At 48.8% G+C, this 18,275-nt stretch overlaps 1 protein-coding gene across 5 annotated transcripts in view; it reads right to left on the bottom strand.

Moving 5' to 3' along the window:
- Positions 1-2,097: 2,097 nt before the first annotated feature.
- The window catches only part of GPR55 (G protein-coupled receptor 55), a 59,067-nt gene continuing 42,889 nt past the window's right edge, over positions 2,098-18,275 (bottom strand). For 3 of the 5 annotated variants that reach the window (XM_043909719.1, XM_043909720.1, XM_043909717.1), the window contains one exon: positions 11,918-13,284. In XM_043909719.1, the coding sequence (XP_043765654.1) occupies positions 12,218-13,276 (1,059 nt within the window). In that variant the 5' untranslated portion in view covers positions 13,277-13,284 and the 3' untranslated portion in view covers positions 11,918-12,217. Of the gene's footprint in view, positions 3,103-11,917; positions 13,285-18,275 lie in introns of those variants that run through there. The other 2 variants (XR_006342370.1, XR_006342369.1) reach the window with 1 other exon arrangement.

The following is an 18,275-nucleotide window of genomic DNA, read 5'->3' as shown; positions in this document are numbered from 1 at the left end:
TCAAATTGAGTGTAGCTCATCCTCAAGGGCTGAGCGCTGGGCCGTAGCCAGCTCAGTCCACAGGAGGGAGGTGGTCTCAGAGGGTTGAGCGTTCAACTCACCTGGGGTGACTGTGGCCAGGTAGGATCCCACAGGGACCAGGCATTCTTCAGTCCCCTAGGTTCACCCTGGTTCCCCTGTCCCTTGCAGGCCTGGATAAACCAGACTGGAACTCCAATGTCTTAGGGGGCTTAGAGGGCAGAGCTCTCCTCAGGACAGACACACACTCCAGGGCTCACATTCTTCAGCATCTTTCTTTCCTGTGCTGCTTCCGGCCACCAGCCACCAAACCTTCCTTCCCCAGTTTTACATTGTTTGCTCACACCAGGCACTACAAGATGTCCACCATGAACTAGAAGAGGTCCAGGTTACACACGCTCTCTGCCATCCTTCTGGGTCTTCCCTGTTTCCTAACAACCCGCCCCCCCAACCCCTGACTCCTTCCCTCCTTCCTCCCTTTCTGAGGCAACAGACCACAGCCCCCTTGTCTTTTGGAACAGTTCCACCATTTTCACCTACAAGGATTTTCCCAAATGGTTTGTTTTCTGAAGGGGAATTTTTGTAAATAACAGTTTTCTCAAGTAGTTGTATGTGCTCAGTGATGTCTCTTTGTGACCGCATGGACTGTAGCCCACCAGGCTCCTCTGTCCATGGGATTTTCCAGGCAAGAATACTGGAGTGGGTTGCCATTTCCTCCTCCAGGGGATCTTCCCAATCTAGGCATTGAACCCAGGTCTCTTGTATCTCCTGCATTGGCAGGCGGATTCTTTACCACTAGTGCCTCCTGGGAATCCCAGCATTTTCTCAGTCTCACTAATCACTAAACTGGGTCCTGTCTTATTTCAGGCTGCTATAACATAATGCCATGGATTGGGCAGCTTAAACAACCAAGGTATTTCTCAATTCTGGAGGCTGGAAGTCTGGGATCAGGGCGCCAGCACGGCTGGGATCCGGTGAAAGTCCTTTTCCCAGTCCTGGAATGCCAACTTCTCACTGTGTCCTCCCACAGCTGAAGGAGTGAAGGAGCTCTCTGGGGTCTCTTTGATAAGGGCACTAATCCCGTTCAAGAGGGCGCCACTCTCATGACCTAACCACCTCCCGAAGGCTGCACATCCTAATACCATCACACTGGGGAGTGAGGGGAGGGCAGATTTCAACATATGAATTGAGAGAGGAACACAAATATTCAGTCCCTAATAGCCCCCAAGTGCCCCAATCAAGGGAGGAGGGAGTTTGAACTTGGTCCTTGGGATTGGACATCACTCTTTCACATCATGGATACCAGGGCTTTTTCAGCTCATCCTCTGTGCCATCCAGCTATCAGGAAGCAAGAGGCATTAGCTGCATGCTGAGAAAGCCCACCACTCAGCCCCAGCCCATTGGCCTGCCCACTCAGGATGGAGAGTCTGCCCTGAACATACTCCGTGCCCTCACAGAGTCCCAAAGACACTTCAAGGCAGGGACGCTGGGTCTGGTCTCTCTGAAGATCCCACACCTGGGCACTGAGGTCTCTCGCCACCTCTGCTCCCAAGGACTTTCTCTGTCCAGCTGCCCACTTTGCTTTCCTTTCTGAAACAAGGTGATTCACTCTGCCCTCTGTGGTTTCCCACCTCTCTCAGACCTGGCCACTTGCTTCCTGGGGCCAGCCACACATGTCCCTTCAATCATGCCTCCCAGACCCAGCTGGACATCCAGCCGAGTGGCTTGAGCATTAGGCCTGCTCACTTCTGGGTGGAGGTGAGTGTAAGGTACAGTTCCGGCGAGGCAGAAAAGGAAAGACGACCTCAACAGAAGTAGGTTACCTTTATTCAGGCAAGGAGGGGCGACAGTCGGCCTAACGACCAGGCTGAGCGCAGAAAGGGATCAGGGAGGCTTCATACTTATAGGGAGGTTTGTGGAAGCGATAAGGGAAACGTCAATCAGGCGGGATATTTTGAGTATTCTTTTGTTGAGATGACACTTGTAGTTGGGCAGGGGGTGATAAGTCTTCTGAGCGGGTGTAGGGGGTGGTAGGTTTCCGGACAGGGGGTGATAAGTCCCAGATAGATGCAGCTGGCCTGGAGCATCAGGATGGAACTAAAGTTATGCTTTGTTTTCTCCGAAGTTAGATGATTCAGCAAGGGGCCTTTGAGACTGTTGTTCTCTTTTCTAGGCCCAAAAGACTCCTTCATTGAGCAGCCCGGGCCTCCCTGCAGTGACCTACTGCCCAGCAGCTCTCAGGCCCTCGGTGCAGGGAGCCTCCTATGCTAGGTCATGAATTCCCAGGCTGACATCTGAGACTGGATCAGTTGGGGTCTGCAGGCCTGGGTCCCATTCCAACTTGGGACAACTCGGGATAGACCTCAGGGCTGAAGGGGTCTTGTGGGCACTGGCTGAGGCATTGTCAGGCCTGCATCCCAGCTCGGCTTCCCCACCCATCCCCACTGCTTAGAAGGCTCTTTGAAAAACCACCCACATGCTAAGCTCCATCTCAGAGGCAGCTAGCTTTTCAGGAAACCTGCAAGGTGCCCTTAGGCTCCAGTCCGGGGAGGAAGCCAGGCCTTCCAGAGGAGAGAGTGGGACTGGGAGGAGGTGTGGGTGGCAGCGGGGAGGATCTGTGGGCACCACCAGAGCCCCATGGTCTTGGCCACCCAGACCACAGGCTTCAGGACACCTTCCGTGCGCCCATAGCTAACCCAGCTTGCATTGGGGTGCATTTGTAGAGACACTTGGGGGACTCACCCCCCATGGTCACTCTTCTTTTATCATTTTACATATCAGACCACCATGACCTGTCATTTAAACGGCCACTGTGAAACCACATGCCACATACAAGATCTACAGATGGTATGGGTTCAGGACTCGCCCTGTTCTCCGATCCCCATGTATTCAGCATGGCTCAGAGGGGCTCTGAGCCCCCAGTTCTGTCCTTTTTGTCTCACACAGGAGTGGACACACAGTGGCTGTTCAGGAAATATGAGGTCAGCTGAATTGAGTTGGAGCTGAAAGTGGTTCCATCGCAGAAGCCCATCAGGACCACAGGACCAGGGAGCACTGGTGGGAAGTCTCTTCTGTTCCCTCTACCTGAAAAGGAAGTCAGGTTTAAAAAAAAAAAAGCCCTGCAGGATTAGGGACTGGGGGTTACAGAGGAGTGTGGCTGGGCTCAAGATTAGAGCACTGGCCCCCAAACCTGGGAGGGTGCAGGGCTGGGCTGGTTCCTTGGAACAGCCAGGACAAGAGTCTGCCACCCCATGGAGTATCAGGAAGGCCAAAGAGAGCCTCGGGCTTGAAGGAGAAAGACCACTTATCACTGAGTTCTCAGGGGCTGCAGGGAGGAGTTTCTTGCCCAAGTGTTTGAAGAGCCTGTTACATGGGCACCATGGTTGTGACCAGTAGGACCTGAGACTCAGAGGCCCCTGTAAATAGGGCAGCCAACAAGGGACCCCATTCCTAGGGCTTGTGCATGTCCTGGGAGAGGGAGCGAGCCCCAGATGATGGAGCTGGAATATACTGTATACTGTAACATACAGTACTGTAATACAGAATATACTATAATACTATAGCTAGAGCTACAGAAAGACTTGCTGAGCTCAGAGCAGGTTTTATATGCATTGAAGAAACAAAGGAAGCACAGTGATTCTTTTGATCCAGGTCACAGAGAAAATCTGTATGCAAGGGACTGAACTGTCCCTCCCCATTTCCCCTCCCCCAGCAAAGAAAACTTGTATGTTGAAGCTCTAACCCCCAATGTGATTGCATTTGGAAACAGGGCTTTTAGGAGGTGATTAAGGTAAAATTGAGGGCTTCTCTGGTGGCTCAAACAGTAAAGGGTCTGTCTGCAATGTGGGAGACCTGGGTTCGATCCCTGAATTGGGAAGATCCCCTGGAGAAGGAAATGGCAACCCACTCCAGTACTCTTGCCTGGAAAATTCCACAGATGGAGGAGCCTGGCAGGCTACAGTCCATGGGATTGCAAAGAGTCGGACACAACTGAGCAACTTCACTTAAGGTAAAATTAGGTCATAAAGTTGAGACCCTGATCTGACAGGATTGGTGTCTTTATAAGAAGAGACACCAGAGCTCACGTGCTTGTCTCTCTTGCCCTCTCTCCCTGCCTTGTGAAAGTGAAAGTTGCTCAGTAGTGTCTGACTCTTTGTGACCCCATGGACTACACAGTCCATGGAATTCTCCAGGCCAGAATACTGGAGAGGGTAGCTGTTCTCTTCTCCAGGGGATCTTCCCAACCCAGGGATCGAACCAGCATCTCCTGCACTGTAGGCAGATTCTTTACCAGCTGAGCTGCCTTGTGAGGACATAATGAAAAGGTGCCTGAAGGCTCTCACCAGAAACCACATACTGTGGGACCTTGAACTTAGACTGCAAGAACTGTGAGAGATAAATTTCTGTTGTTTAAGCCCCTCAGTCAGTGGTGTTTCATTATGGCAGCCCTACAGGTTAGGCACCAGTCCCTTTCTAGAAATGGGTTTGCAGTTTGAGATCCCAGCGAGGAAATCTTCCCTGGTGGTCCAGTGGTTAAGACTTCACCTTACAGAGCAGGGGATGTGGGTTCGATCCCTGGCCCAGGAGCTGAGATCCCACATGCCTCGTGGCCAAAAAGCCAAAACATAAAACAGAAGCAATATTGTCACAAATTTAATGAAGACTTTAAAAATTTAGGTTCACATCCAAAAAAAATCTTTAAAAAAAAAGAGAAATATCAAGAGTTTCCAGCTCCATGACATCAATTTTCATCCCCATTTTATCCATGTGACTTCAATATCCCAGCCTTTGAAGTCAAATTTTCTTAATACTCCAAGAATGATCAGCTTGCTCCCATCTTTTATTAGTTTGCAGGAGTGCATTTTCCTGCCAGTTTTCCCTTCCCAAGTACTTCTGGGTCTTCTGCCCCCAGACATGCTGACAAGCCCCCATATGCCTCCTGGTTTTGCATTTACACCTGCTCCACTCTGCTGCATGTGCGTGATTCCAATCAGTGAGAGCTGAACCCAGCTACCACTTGATGTCTGTGCTCAGGACTCAGAAAAATGGGAAGGAAAGCATAGCCAAGAGGTTTGTATCTGCCGTTAGAGGTGGCCCCTCCCAGAACCCAGGGCCAACACCATCCGGCACATCTTGGGGGTGGTCTGCCCACCTGTCTGGTGCCAGGTCTTTTGGAAGCTTCCTTGACCATCCCAGACCCTTGGCCATGAGGCCTCTCTGTCCTTCAGGGAAGGACAAAACCCCACCATCCACCCCTAGAGCTGTGGTTGGATCCTGGACCTCACACTATGGTCCCTGGGTCACTGGACGCCTGTATGTTTCTCAAGTCAGGGTCATTCAGGCACCACCAGCCATGACAATCAGCTTCTTGGATCCTCTGCATTTAGCCAGGTCAAGGCTGATAACTGCACATCTTCCCTAACTTCTTAGCAGCTTCCACTGGCTCTCACTCCTTGAATGAAAGGCCACACACACACATTTTTGTGCACCACCGTCCACAATGTGCCGCCCACAGAGAGAGCTCTCTGGCCGGCAACACACTTCACAGAGATGTCCGTTACACAAACGCACCCTGAGGTCCCTCTTGCATGACTGTAGGTGCCCCTCGGATCCCCAGATCTCAACAGCCTCCCTCACACGGTTGCTTGTGAGGGTCACAGAACAAAGGCTGTCTGAGGCTTCAGGGTGAACTCAGGGCCCCTCCCCCCAGCAGAAGTGACATCAGCCTTTGAAGTGACAGGGCTTCAAAGACTTCAAAGCCCTGAGGGGCATCCTGTAGGCCCTCCTGCAGTGCCTTTGTGTGGAGGACACATCTCACAGGCTTGGGGGTGGGGGGGGGGGGATGGGATGCTCAGGCCAGTGTTAGGGCAGAAAGACATCTGTTGGTCCTTCCACCCCAAGCTCCTGCCCCCACCTTGACCTGCCTGCCATATGCTCTCCATCAAATGTCCATTCATGACTCTGCGTCCTGTGAGCACTGGAGAAACTGCCTCTAGGTGAAAAAAAGCGAGAGATGGCTGTGATGGAGGTTTCAGGGGTTATTCCCAACCCCCCTTCCCCAGATCTTCTGTGGCACTTTTCTGCAGACCTTTGAGTCCTCTGTCCCCCTCAGCAGTGGGGTCTAATAGTGTCCCTGGAAGGTCACAGCCCACAGCACAGCCTACGCTCTTGGGTTGATGGAGGGGGGTCTGGTGTGGGTATGACCATCATCCCCACACGGTTCCTATGTGAGGACGCCTCTGTCGCTATCTCTTGACTGTTCTGCACACCAGACTTTCCTCACACCCACACAATTGCAATTTTCAACTGTTCTCTTCACTTATCTTTCAACAGAATGCTTTTTAACCTCTGTTAGTCTCTACAGTCGCCCACCAGGTCTCAACCATTTCAAGCCTCTGTGCACTCTGTGTTTATTTGTGGTAACAAGGCTGTCATCTCACTGCAAATGTCATTTGAATCCTGTGGCAGCTACATAACATTCATACGACGACTCTCGGCTTCACAGGGTCTCCGGAGAGAGAGGGAGAGACTCAACAGGAATACAGTGGCAAGTGCAGTTTGTGGACTAGCATTCTCCACGTAAAAGCTCCCTGCGAGCTGATATTCCAAGGGAGGGTCCATCCTAACCCCTGAAGGGACATTATGGTCCAGATGTGGGGTGGCTTCTGGGTCAGCTGAAGATGCTGTTGTCTTAGCCTTCTTGTGCTGCCAGAGCAGAATACCACAGACCTGGTGGCTTTAACAAGAGTTCTGGCAGCTGGAAGTCCAAGATCAAGGTGGCAGCAGGATTGATGTCTGCTGAAGGCTCTCTCCTTGTGTTGCAGAAGGCCATCTTCTCACTGTGTCCTCAAAGAGCCTTTTCTCAGTGAAAGGAGGGGGAGGAAGCAAGCATTCTGGTGTCTCTTCCCATAAGGGCACTAATCCCATCACAAGGGCTCCACTCTCAGGACCTCATCTATACCTAAGTATCTCCCAAAGGTGTCATCCCCAAATACCATCACATTGGGGGTTAGGGCTTCAACATACAGATTGGGGTTGCTGTTGTTGAGTCACTAAGTTGTATCCAACTCTTTGAGATGCTTTGCAACCCCATGGACTGCAGCACTCCAGACTTCCCTGTCCTTCACTATCTCCCAGAGTTTGCTCAAGTTCATGTCCATTGAGTCAGTGATGCTATCTAACTATCTCATTCTCTGCCGCCACCTTCTCCTTTTGCCTTCAATCCTTCCCAGCATCAGGTTTTTCTAATAAGTCAGTTCTTTGTATCAGGGCCAAAGTATTGGAGCTTCAGCATCAGTCCTTCCAATGAATATTCAGGGTTGATTTCCTTTAGGATTGACTGGCTTGATCTCCTTGCACTCCAAGGGACTCTCAAGAGTCTTCTCCAGCACCACAATTCAAAAGTATCAATTCTTGAACTCAGCCTTCTTCATGGTCCAATTTTCACATCTGCATATGACTACAGAAAAACCATGGCTTAGACTCCATGGACCTTTGTAGGCAAAGTGATGTCTCTGCTTTTGAATATGCTGTGTAGGTTTGTCATAGCTTTCCTTCCAAGGAACAAGCATCTTTAATTTTGCAGCTATAGTCACCATCCACAGTGATTTTGGAGACCAAGAAAATAATACCTGATTTGGTGGGAAGGGTGGGCAACATAATTCAGTCCACAACAGCCGTCAAGGAGCAAGGGTGTCCCCAGTCATCCCTTGGCACCCAGGCCAGAGCTGGGCTGGGCTCAGGATTCTGGGAGGCTCAGGAGAACAGCCAGCACCTGGCTGTTCACATTCTCCAGAGCGCTGGATAGGTCAGCAGGACTCACGTGGGATGAGCCATGAAGGAAAAATCAGATCTAACCTGGGTGAGATGGACTCACTCAGTGGGCAGTCAGAGTAGGGAGGGGTCATTGGCGGAAGGCTTCTGGAGAACTGGCCCCGTGTCTTCAGCCTGTTCATGGTCAGCAGGGTTCCTGTGCTGGGCTGAGGAGCCAGAGCCTTCGGAGGTGGCTCCAGCGTCATGGTGGTGGCGGGACAAGATGGCGGTAGCAGGGTGAGGTGGACTCAGCACCACAGCCTGTGGGGTCCGTGTGGCCCAGTTGCCACCAGAGAGAACTAGGTATACCAAAGTGACTGTGAGGAGCTGCATTGTGACCCTGCAGGGTCTGGCTCCTGGCCACTTGGGACAGGTCCCAGCTATGCTCGTGAGGCCAGAGTGTTGTCTGGCTCAGAGTCTCTGTGGTCCCAGACTCAGTGTCTAGGTGGCTTCTTTGACCTGGCCCCTTTGTAGTGCCTTTGACCAAGATTACTGGGTCACCTGACGAGGGCCATCAGTGGCCAGCTCTTTTCTGGAGCCAATAAGTTTAGCCTAAGACAAGGTTACTCAGCATCACAGGAATCTATTTATTTGGAAAATCAGATCAATCAAATTATTGCTTCCAATTAATTGTCTTAGTTTCACACATGTCCGTATACCAAGTGTACCTCAGAGTTTTTCAGATTAGGAGTACAAATAAGGTGACACATATGACCAGACCATGTCCCTAAGCCCCCACTGATTTTAGTGGTGACAGTCTCTGCTTTTCCACAGCTAAGTTCAGCTGTCCCCAACTCACTGACTGCTACTTGCTGCAGGTGGTTTCATCAGCACCCTGACCCTAATTCTGCCCCTCTGCCCCTCCTGTGCCAGCTGGGCCTGACTGCTGATTATGGGCCAGGCTGGGCCCCGAGGGTGGACCCTCCTACGGAGCAGCCTGGCCTGCCGCACTGGGCCTGTGCCCAGCCCCACTCCACAGGCCAGGATGGGTCCCCCTGGGGAGACAGAGCAGATCCATCTCCTCCCCCGAGAGTACTGGGATCAGCCACGGGGTCCCCAAGGCTCACCCACAGGTCCACAGTTGTCACATCCACTCCATACCATCACATCCTCCCAGGGACCTACACCTAATAGTTAATTACACAGTTCCTGAGTCTAGACTCCCCTCCTGCCCTCTGTCACCTGGCTCAGGCAGTCATGCTGCCCACAAGACAAGACTATATGCCTACAGACATCACTGGGGATGATGGGTTGTCAGGGTCCCCTCATCCCTTTCCTCTTTAGAAGCCTGTCTGGCCCTGAATGCAATGGTGGCATGAACTGTCCGCTCAGCTCCACCAGGCAGGCTCCCAGCTCCTGGCTCAAAGACAGAAACTGGGGAGGGGCGACTCATAGCTCCACCCACCCCGGGCTCTGACTGCATCCAGCCAAGTGTCCTACTGATGCGTGTCTGGCTTTCTGAGAGTGGCACAGGTATGCCTCCGTCCAGGATGGCCGTGGGACTGTGCAGCCTAGGCAGGAGGAGCAGTGTCCCGGGCTTGGGGCAGCTGGGCAGTACTCATCTCGCGGTCTCAGAGCCCTGACTCTGTCTGGCGCCCCGTGCAGACCCCGTCTGAGGGGCGGAGCCTCTGGTCCTGGGCATGATCACTGCTCCATTTCGACCCTTTCTTCCTCACCCTTCCCTCCAGCCCCACCGAGTGTGACCCGACCACTGACCACAGGGGAGGCAGGAGAAGGCGAGGCTCCTGCTCGTCAACGGCTCTCGGTCAAATTGAGGGTTCTCAGGCAGGAAGCCACCCTGCCCACCATCCTTCCTGCCGCTCCCACCCCCCACCCCACCCCTCGCAGAACCCCAGCACTTCAAGACTTGGGCGATTACCCGACCTCGCCTCCTCCCCACTCAGGGTTTTATCTAAATCGCCCTCTTCTCCCCACTGCACGTCCCCCATCCGCTCCCCTCTTATGCTGCAGGTAGAAGGTGGCTGCTTTTCCTCCTAAAGACTTCCCCTCTGTGCACATCGTCTCATTCGGCACTTTTCATCCCACTCACTCCGACTTGCAAATCACCCTATAATTTATCCTGATAATCATTTCACTCCCCGGAGCAGCTGAGTCATTGGCAGGCTTTCAGCTGTCACCGCCACACCTTGTCTAGAGCATCAGAGAAGCCCAGTCCAAACCGAGTCAATCATTTACAGTTTCCAGCCAGGAACTGCCAGGAGCCCTGTTTCGTTGCGATGGGTCCTCCATCCCTGTCCCTGGTTCTCTCATCTTCTCCGTCCCAGCCACAGAACAGGGACAACTCTGTGAAAAGTACCACCGTGGCCAGCTGCCTAGCCAGGACTCTGATGGGCAAGTCAAACACCTTGCTGTTCTCTGGCTGAACCAAATCAAGCCAGAGTCCTTCTCATCATTCTCAAGGAAACTAAATCCAACTAAATCTAAAACTAAAACTAAACCAACAACGTCCCAGCCTGTTCAACAGAACAAGCTAGTCATGTCCAAGAATTCTCCTCTCCCAGGCTTGTCTCTACTGCCTCTCCCCCTCCCTGGCCAGTGCTCAAACTCCACACAGTGGATGCTCAGATAGCAGCAAGGAATGGGCTGTCCACTTCCAGCCCTTGGTCTGTCTCCTACCTTTCCCAGGTATATCCTGTCCCCTCATGGTTCTCAGGTGTCACCAACAGCTTTTCACTCTGTCCCTGCTGCTTCCACATAGTGTCCACAGCTTCACACAGCCTGGTCCACACCAGTCCCCCTCAGTCCCTCTGCAGCTTTCTCCTGGGGACAGGAAGGTTTGGGTGACCTCTCAGGCCTTTCCAAGGCCCAGAGAAAACTTGGGGTTCTCTGTGCATACTTGCTCTCCCCAGTCACCCCTTCTGCTGGCATCTCCGTGTGGTCATTGGTCAACAGAGGGACAGAAGAGACCAGAAAGTCCAACCACTCCACCCCAGGATCCCCAAACTGAAAAGGAGCTTCATCAGTCCCTCCCACTCCATCCCTCCTCCATGCCCAACCCTCCCGATTCTCTCTCCCAACTCCTCTCTTCCTTTCCAGAATCTTCTAGCCTAATAGAAGGACAGAAGAGAGTTGGAAAACAGCCTTATACAGATGGTCTCTTTCTCTCAGTTCTTCTGCCTCGTGCTTTTGTTGTTGTTCAATTGCTGAGTCGTGTCTGACAGTTTGTGACCCCGTGGACTGCAGCACACTAGGCTTCCCTGTCCTTCAGTATCCCTTGGAGTTTGCTCAAACTCATGTCCATTGAGTCAGTGATACCATCCAACCATCTCACCCTCTGTCGCCCTCTTTTCCTCCTGCCCTCAATTTGTCCCAGCATCAGGGTCTTTTCCAGTGAGGCGGCTCTTCGCATCAGGTGGCCAAGGTATTGGCGCTTCAGCATCAGTCCTTCCAATGAATATTCAAGGTTGATTTCCTTTAGAATTGAATGGTTTGATCTCCTTGCAGTCCAAGGGACTCTCAAGAGCTTTTCCAGTAGCACAATTCAAAAGCATTAATTCTTCAGCACTCAGCCTACTTCATGGTCCAACTCTCACATCGATACATAACCACTGGAAAAACCACAGCTTCGACTCTACCGACATTTGTCGGCAAAGTGATGTCTCTGCTTTTGAATATGCTGTCTAGGTTTGTCATAGCTTTCCTTCCAAGGAGCAAGCATCTTTTTAATTTTGTGACTATAGTCACCATCTACAGTGATTTGGGAGCCCAAGAAGATAAAATCTGTCACATTTCCACTTTTTCCCCACTTATTTGCCATGAAGTGATGGGACCAGAGGCCATGATCTTTGTTTTTTGAATGTTGAGTTTTAGGCCAGGTTTTTCATTCTTCTCTTTCACTCTCATCAAGAGGCTCTTTAGTTCCTTTTTGCTGTCTGCCAATAGGGTGGTATCATCTGTATATCTGAGGTTGCAGATATTTCTTCTAGCAATCCTGATTTCAGTTTGAGCTTCATCCAGCCTGGCATTTTGCATGATGTACTCTGCATGTAAGTTAAACAAGCAGGGTGACAATATACAGCCTTGATGTACTCTTTTCCAATTTAGAACAGTTGTTTCATGTCCAATTCTAACTGTTGCTTCTTGACCTGCACACAGGTTTCTCAGGAGGCGAGTAAGGTGGTCTGGTATTCCCATCTCTTTTAGAATTTATCACAGTTTATTGTGATCCACATAGTCAAAGGCCTCCTGCTTTGGAGAGTGAGAAATCAAGAATTCACCTGGGTTCTTCAGAGCTCCCCAGATATTGACACTGAGTGGCTTATGTCAAGTTGTCTGGGTTCTGGGGAAAGGTTTTGGGGCCACAGTGAGCAAAAACGGCATTCAAGTGAGCATCAGAGGGAAGGCACACCAGTAAATGCGCCACTTGTCAGCCCACCACATCAGAGCCCTGGGAAGGGATATCCACTATGGAATTCAGGTTGAGGTTTCCTTCCTCCAGGCATGACTTTTTTCCATGACTTTTAGCCATAGCCATGGTGGTCATGGTGTCCTGGTGGACTAGCTGGGTTCTGGAACGCCGGTGGGCCATGACGTCCATGCGAAATTCTTTGATGACAAAGTAGTAGCAGAAAACATCCAGGCAGCAATTGAAATTGGAGAAATACATGGACAACTGCAGGAACAAGATAATATTCTGCTTGGTTCTGCACTCCACGATGAAGCCATTCCTCACCAGGAACTGCAAGAAGAAACTCAGGTGGACAGGGAGAAAGGAGACCACAAAGACAGCCAGGCTGACTGCAATAGTCCAGATGCAGGCCTTCTGCTGGACCCAGTCCCGGGTGTGGTCCCGACGGGCAACCAGAATGTGAATACTCCTGGAGGAGCAGAAACCAACGATGCTCATGGGAAGAAGGAAGCCGAAGACCTCCAAAGGGAAGAGGACCTTGGCACTCCAGGTGCTATCGGACATGTTATGGAAGCACGTGTAATTTTTCCCATTGCTATGGAAGCTATAGACAGGAGTGCTTCCGACCCACACCAGCACCCAGATGATACAGCAGATCCCGAAGATCTTCCTGGGGGACCGGATGTGGCTGACCAGGATTGGGTACTGGATGGCCAAGAATCTGTCCAGGCTGATGAAGCAGATGGTGAAGATGCTCCCGTACATGCTGATGAAGTAGAGGCACTCCACCAGCGTACAGAAGGGCAGGAAGGGATCCGTCGTTTGGGACAGAACCATCTTGAATGGGAGGGAGAGCACCAGCAGGAGGTCAAAGACCGCCAGGTTGATCATGTAGATGGAGGTGGCAGTGTAGCAAGGCCACCTCTTCTTCAGGAAGGAGCTAAAGCCTCGGATGGCGAGCACATTGAGGACCAGACCAAGGAGGAAGGTAGGGATGTGGACAACCAACTGCACGGTTTTCATCAGCTCTTCCACATCATCAAAGGAGCAGTTCTTGCTCTGGTTCTGCTGGCTCATATTCTTTCCTACAATGTCAACAATAGATGAGATGAAGCTCCTATTACTCTCTAGAACTAATGGAGTCAAACGACTTTGTCAAGACTTATCAACACATCCCCTTTATTACACAGCAATCTATGCTCTCCGAATAACAATTAGAAAACACAGGAAGGAAAATCACCTTCTAATTCTGTTGCCCAAATGCAATCACTGTGACTTTTATATATATATTAATTCCAGACACTTTCTGTACACACACCTCCCCCCACCCTGTGTGTGTCTCTATCTTTTACAAAAACAGAATATGCATGACTATCTGTTCCCTTTTCTCCAATCAGAAGTCTTTCTGTTGAAAGTATCAGCAAGACCATAAGCCCAGACCCAAACTGGTTTCATCAAAGAGAGAATTTCACAGAACTGGAAACAAGAAAACTAGGGCACTGCTGACTTGAGCTGCAGATTGTACAGTTTCAAATGCTGTTTTCAGAACCCAGTTCCTCTTTGTATGTTGCCCCTATGCTCTGCCTCACCCTCACCCCGGAGGCTGGGCAGAGCTGACCCCACCCCTGTCTGTAGGGCTGGTGGCAGCCAGTGCAGCACATTCCCCGGGACACTGTCATTGGTTCATTTATAGATCCAGGGGTGAATATCTGACCCAGAGTGGATGAAAAGTAATGAACCTCTTGCTTGGGTTTCTAGGAAGGGTGTTGGGGCTTTTTCTTTGGGATGTAAAGTTGAGAGAATAAAGTCTGAAGCTGCTCCAAGAAGAAAACCATACAGAGACTGGAAAAATATGGAAGAAAAAACATTCCCAAAGGGAGTGGAGTGAAGGCTTGTGCATGTGTGTGCGCTCAGTTGCTAAATCATGTCCAACTCTTTGTGACCCCATGGACTGTAGCCCACCAGGCTCCTCTGTCCATGGGATTTTCCAGGCAAGAATACTGGAGTGGGTTGCCATGCCCTCCTCCAGGGGATCTTCCCCACCCAGGGATCGAACCTCCATCTCCTGCATTGCAGGCAGATTCTTCACCACTGAGTCACCGGGAAGTGAAGTGAAGGCTTGAGGTCTCCCTAAGGCAAAGAAAGGCCTTTGAGCAGAGAGAAAATTAGAGCTGGCTTCAGAGGATGGAGGTTGCAGGTGTGGCTGCAGATGGTTGCTGGATACCAGCAGATGGAAGGAGATCACAAACCCTTGGGAAGGCAGGCGTTGAGTATTTTTAAGACCCTGTATAGAATGTCATTCCCAAACCCTTTCTAACTGCTGGCAAAAACAGAAATATACATATATCTCTCATCCATTGAGCACTATATAGTAAATATATAATATACATTATTTGGTGCCTTTCCAGAAACTCAACATTTTCCTATGTGCTAACTTTTCATATAGGTTTATGTCATGGAAGATCTAAGAAAATGTACTGACTCATATTAAAAGCTTCAGACTCCTGTCGTCTGTGTGAATGGCGCCTCCTGGAGTTGTGCAGTGTAAGTCCCAGGTGTAACTTAACAGCCCCAACCTTAGGATGCCTGGAATAAATTAACTGTAAGCTGGCAGGTTGCCCCCTCCCGACTGAATATCTCAAACTATCCAACAAGCTTATCTCAAAAAAAATAGCTAGAATAGTTTGAAACCAACAAGAAAAGTTTCAAAAAATGACAAAAAGAACAGACAAGAACCCAATTTGGATCTAACCAATAGTGTTGCAACACCAAAGAGGAAGACTCATTTGGCTAAGACAAGTCACCTTCAACATCAGAAACAACAGAAAACCAAGAACCACAAAGATAAGAGCAAATACAAACTTGTGCTTAAAGAGATTCAACAAGACTGCAAAAAAAGGAACTTGGGGCATCTGTTTGGGGCTGGGTCATGCTCAAGCAGACTCCATGAGTGAACCCAGCTCATTGCTTCTGATTCAAAGATTAGAACTAAAGTGGCCAAGAAAAAAAAAATTAGTGATGTTTAAAGGCAAACCCAAATTCAAGCCCAAAACATGGCTGAATTGAACAAATTGATGAAAAACAGAAGAAAAAAATGGTTCTAAGATGCCAGGGCTTGTCTGAACTGACTGTACCAATTATTCATGTACAAGTATTCGTGTGGAAAAGATACAAGTCAGCTATCAGTGTCCTCCAGCAGGGAAATCCTAAAGGTCACATTTGAATTGCTGAACGACTTCAAATGTGAGCTTTTCAAATGTTAATTTCTTGAAGCTAGATAAGCACACTATGGATTGGAAAAAAGAAATTAGGTTGAAAAAAAAAATACTTCCAGCTAATGGTAGAGTGAGCAGAGAATCTGAAAAATTAATCCCCTGAATTCCCTCTGAAAGTTCAAGGAAACCATCTTTTTTAACAATCTTTTTTCTAAAAAGATCAGGAACTTCACTGGAATAAGATTAAAAGAAACTGCTGCAGCAAGACATAAAAGTCTTTTTTCCCCCCCCAAGAACGGGCTGCAAATAAAAAGCAATCCACTCGTAGTAGGGGCTAGCAACTTCCCACTCCAGACCTGTTGTCTGGGGCTGTTGATGGCACCTGTTCTGGCCAGCTCTGGGATCCGCTGAAATCATCAGAATCAACTGATTGCACTGTAAGATGGTGCAGGGGGGGAGGCCGAGAAGCAAATACTGAGACAGAAGTAGACATTTGACAGATGTATTAGGGGAAAGGCCGGTGAAGGATAAAGGGTGAGATAAGAGTGTACAGGCTTCCCTGGTGGCTCACTGGTAAAGAACATATCTGCCAGGCAGGAGATGTGGGTTTCATCCCTGGGTCGGGAAGATCCCCTGGAGGAGAAAACGGTAACCCACTCCAGTATTCTTGCCCAGAGAATCCCATGGACAGAGGAGCCTGGCAGGCTACAGTCCATAGGGTCACAAAAGAGTCGGACAGGACTTATTGACTAAACAACAACAAAAATAGGAGTGGACAGGAAGAGCCCTCAGACCACAAAGCAGTCTGACACCTGTGTAAGGAGAGAGGGAAGGAAGAGTTGGGTAGGAAGAGCTTCAGACCATAGTGCTGTTCTGAGAATGATGGGCCAGGTCGTCAAAGAGACCAGAAGCACAAGTCGCCTGTTCAAGGTTCCATGTCCAGCAGGAATCTCCCAGGACCAGTGCCTCCTCAGAGCCCTGTCATTGGCTAGAAGCTGCCCAAGGTGGGCATGACCCCAGTTGGATTGTCAGTCACCAGGGCCCTGGTTCCAGCTTCATACCAGGAAGGAAATAAAATGAATGGGGAAAGGTCATGGATCAAGCAAATTGGGTCTGTGAACAGACATGCAGGGCCTGAGAGGAACTTTGTTAACCACAAGCAGCTGGTGCCTTAGAGGTAGGCTGAATTATACCACAGAGAAGATGAGAACATGGATTAGAGGAACCATGTTTTATGCAGTTTTTGGAAAGAAAGCCACTCTCAGATGTCCTACTTACATCTTTGTGCTTAGTCGCTCAGTTGTGTCCGACTCTTGCGACCCCATTGACTATAGCCTGCCAGCCTCCTCTGTCCATGGGGATTCTCCAGGCAAGAATACTGGAGTGGGTTGCCAAGCCCTCCTCCAGGACTTAGCATCTTTAAATGTCATTAATATAAAACCTTACAAACATTTGTGAATAAATAAACCAAGTTTCCTGGAAACCTCTCTGAAAAAAATAACACCAGAAGAGTTTTAAGGGGTTAAATTTGAGCACAAGAACTTCATGCCCAATTGGGTGGCTGTTCAGGTGTGAAGATCATAGAAAGCCAACTAGGTATGTATGGCTTCAAGGGGGCAAAAGAAAAAAAAAACTGCCTCCAAGAGGCAGAACTTTAGATATCCAAGAGATGCCAACAATAAAAGATGCAAACATCAAGGTGGGCAAGTTCGGGGAATCAGAAGGAGGAAACTGGAAAGAGACCAAAGCTATGATGAATATAGTTATAGATTTAGAAGAAAAAAAAGTAAAAGAGATCTTGCTTGCATGCCAAGTTGCTTCAGTCATGTCCAACTCAGAGTCACCCTGTGGACATAGCCTGCCAGGCTCCTCTGTCCATGGGATTCTCCAGGCAAGAGTACTGGAGTGGGTTGCCATGCCCTCCTCCAGGGGATCTTCCTGACTCAGGGATCAAACCAGCATCTCTTTCATCTCCTGCATTGGCAGGCAAGTTCTTTACCACTAGTGTCATCCGGGAAGCCCCAAAGAGATCTTCCATATCTTTAAAAAAAGACAAGCTGTAATACCTCAGAGAAAGTAACGAAGAAGGAAGATGTTCTTGGGTCGCAGAGGGCAGGCATGACAGAGACTACTAGGACACAGTACAAAGAAAACATTCCAAAAAAGGGAAAAGTCATTGTTCTGTCTTCTTTTTTTAACTTTGATAGTTACAGAAAACATAAGATTTTTTAAACCTTGACCTAACAACTGACTATTAAAAACAAGATGCTTATCCTCAAAATCACTAAAGCTGATAAACAGAAACAAATCAGACAAAATAGTCAAGGAGTAAATAGAATGGGAAAAAGTAACCAAGCATAGAAATTACAACAATAAAATAAATTATATTCTTCAAATAAACTTTGAAGATTTCAAATTTTAAAAATTAACCAATGTTTTCAGTTCAAGTACAAAATAAAATGCAATTCTTTGTTGCTTATAAAGGACACACTTACTTAATGACAGAAACATTCAAAGTAAAAGTCCCACAATGAGATATCGGACAAATATGAGCAAAAGGAAAGTCCGAGTGGCAATATTCATACCTAGCACATCAAGATTAAGAGTTTATTTTATATTAATAAAAGAAAAATTGTGAAGACAAATATAGTGATTTTATGCACTAGATGATGTTGTATAAAAGTACATAAAGTAATACTGTTAAAATTCAAGAGCTATTGGCAAAAATATGGCAGTTTCAGATTTTAATATAGAATAGATTTGAAGAGATCAAATTGGCAAAATGTAAATTAGGATACAGAATTATATAAATAATATAATGAATATAGTTTAATTAATAGCTCTTAGATTTGACTTTAAAT

Source organism: Cervus elaphus, chromosome 8 (assembly GCF_910594005.1).
Source record: "Cervus elaphus chromosome 8, mCerEla1.1, whole genome shotgun sequence".
In the NCBI taxonomy this organism is placed as follows: domain Eukaryota; kingdom Metazoa; phylum Chordata; class Mammalia; order Artiodactyla; family Cervidae; genus Cervus; species Cervus elaphus.
Note: the sequence above shows the minus strand (reverse complement) of the source record. Positions and strands in the feature narration are given on the sequence as shown.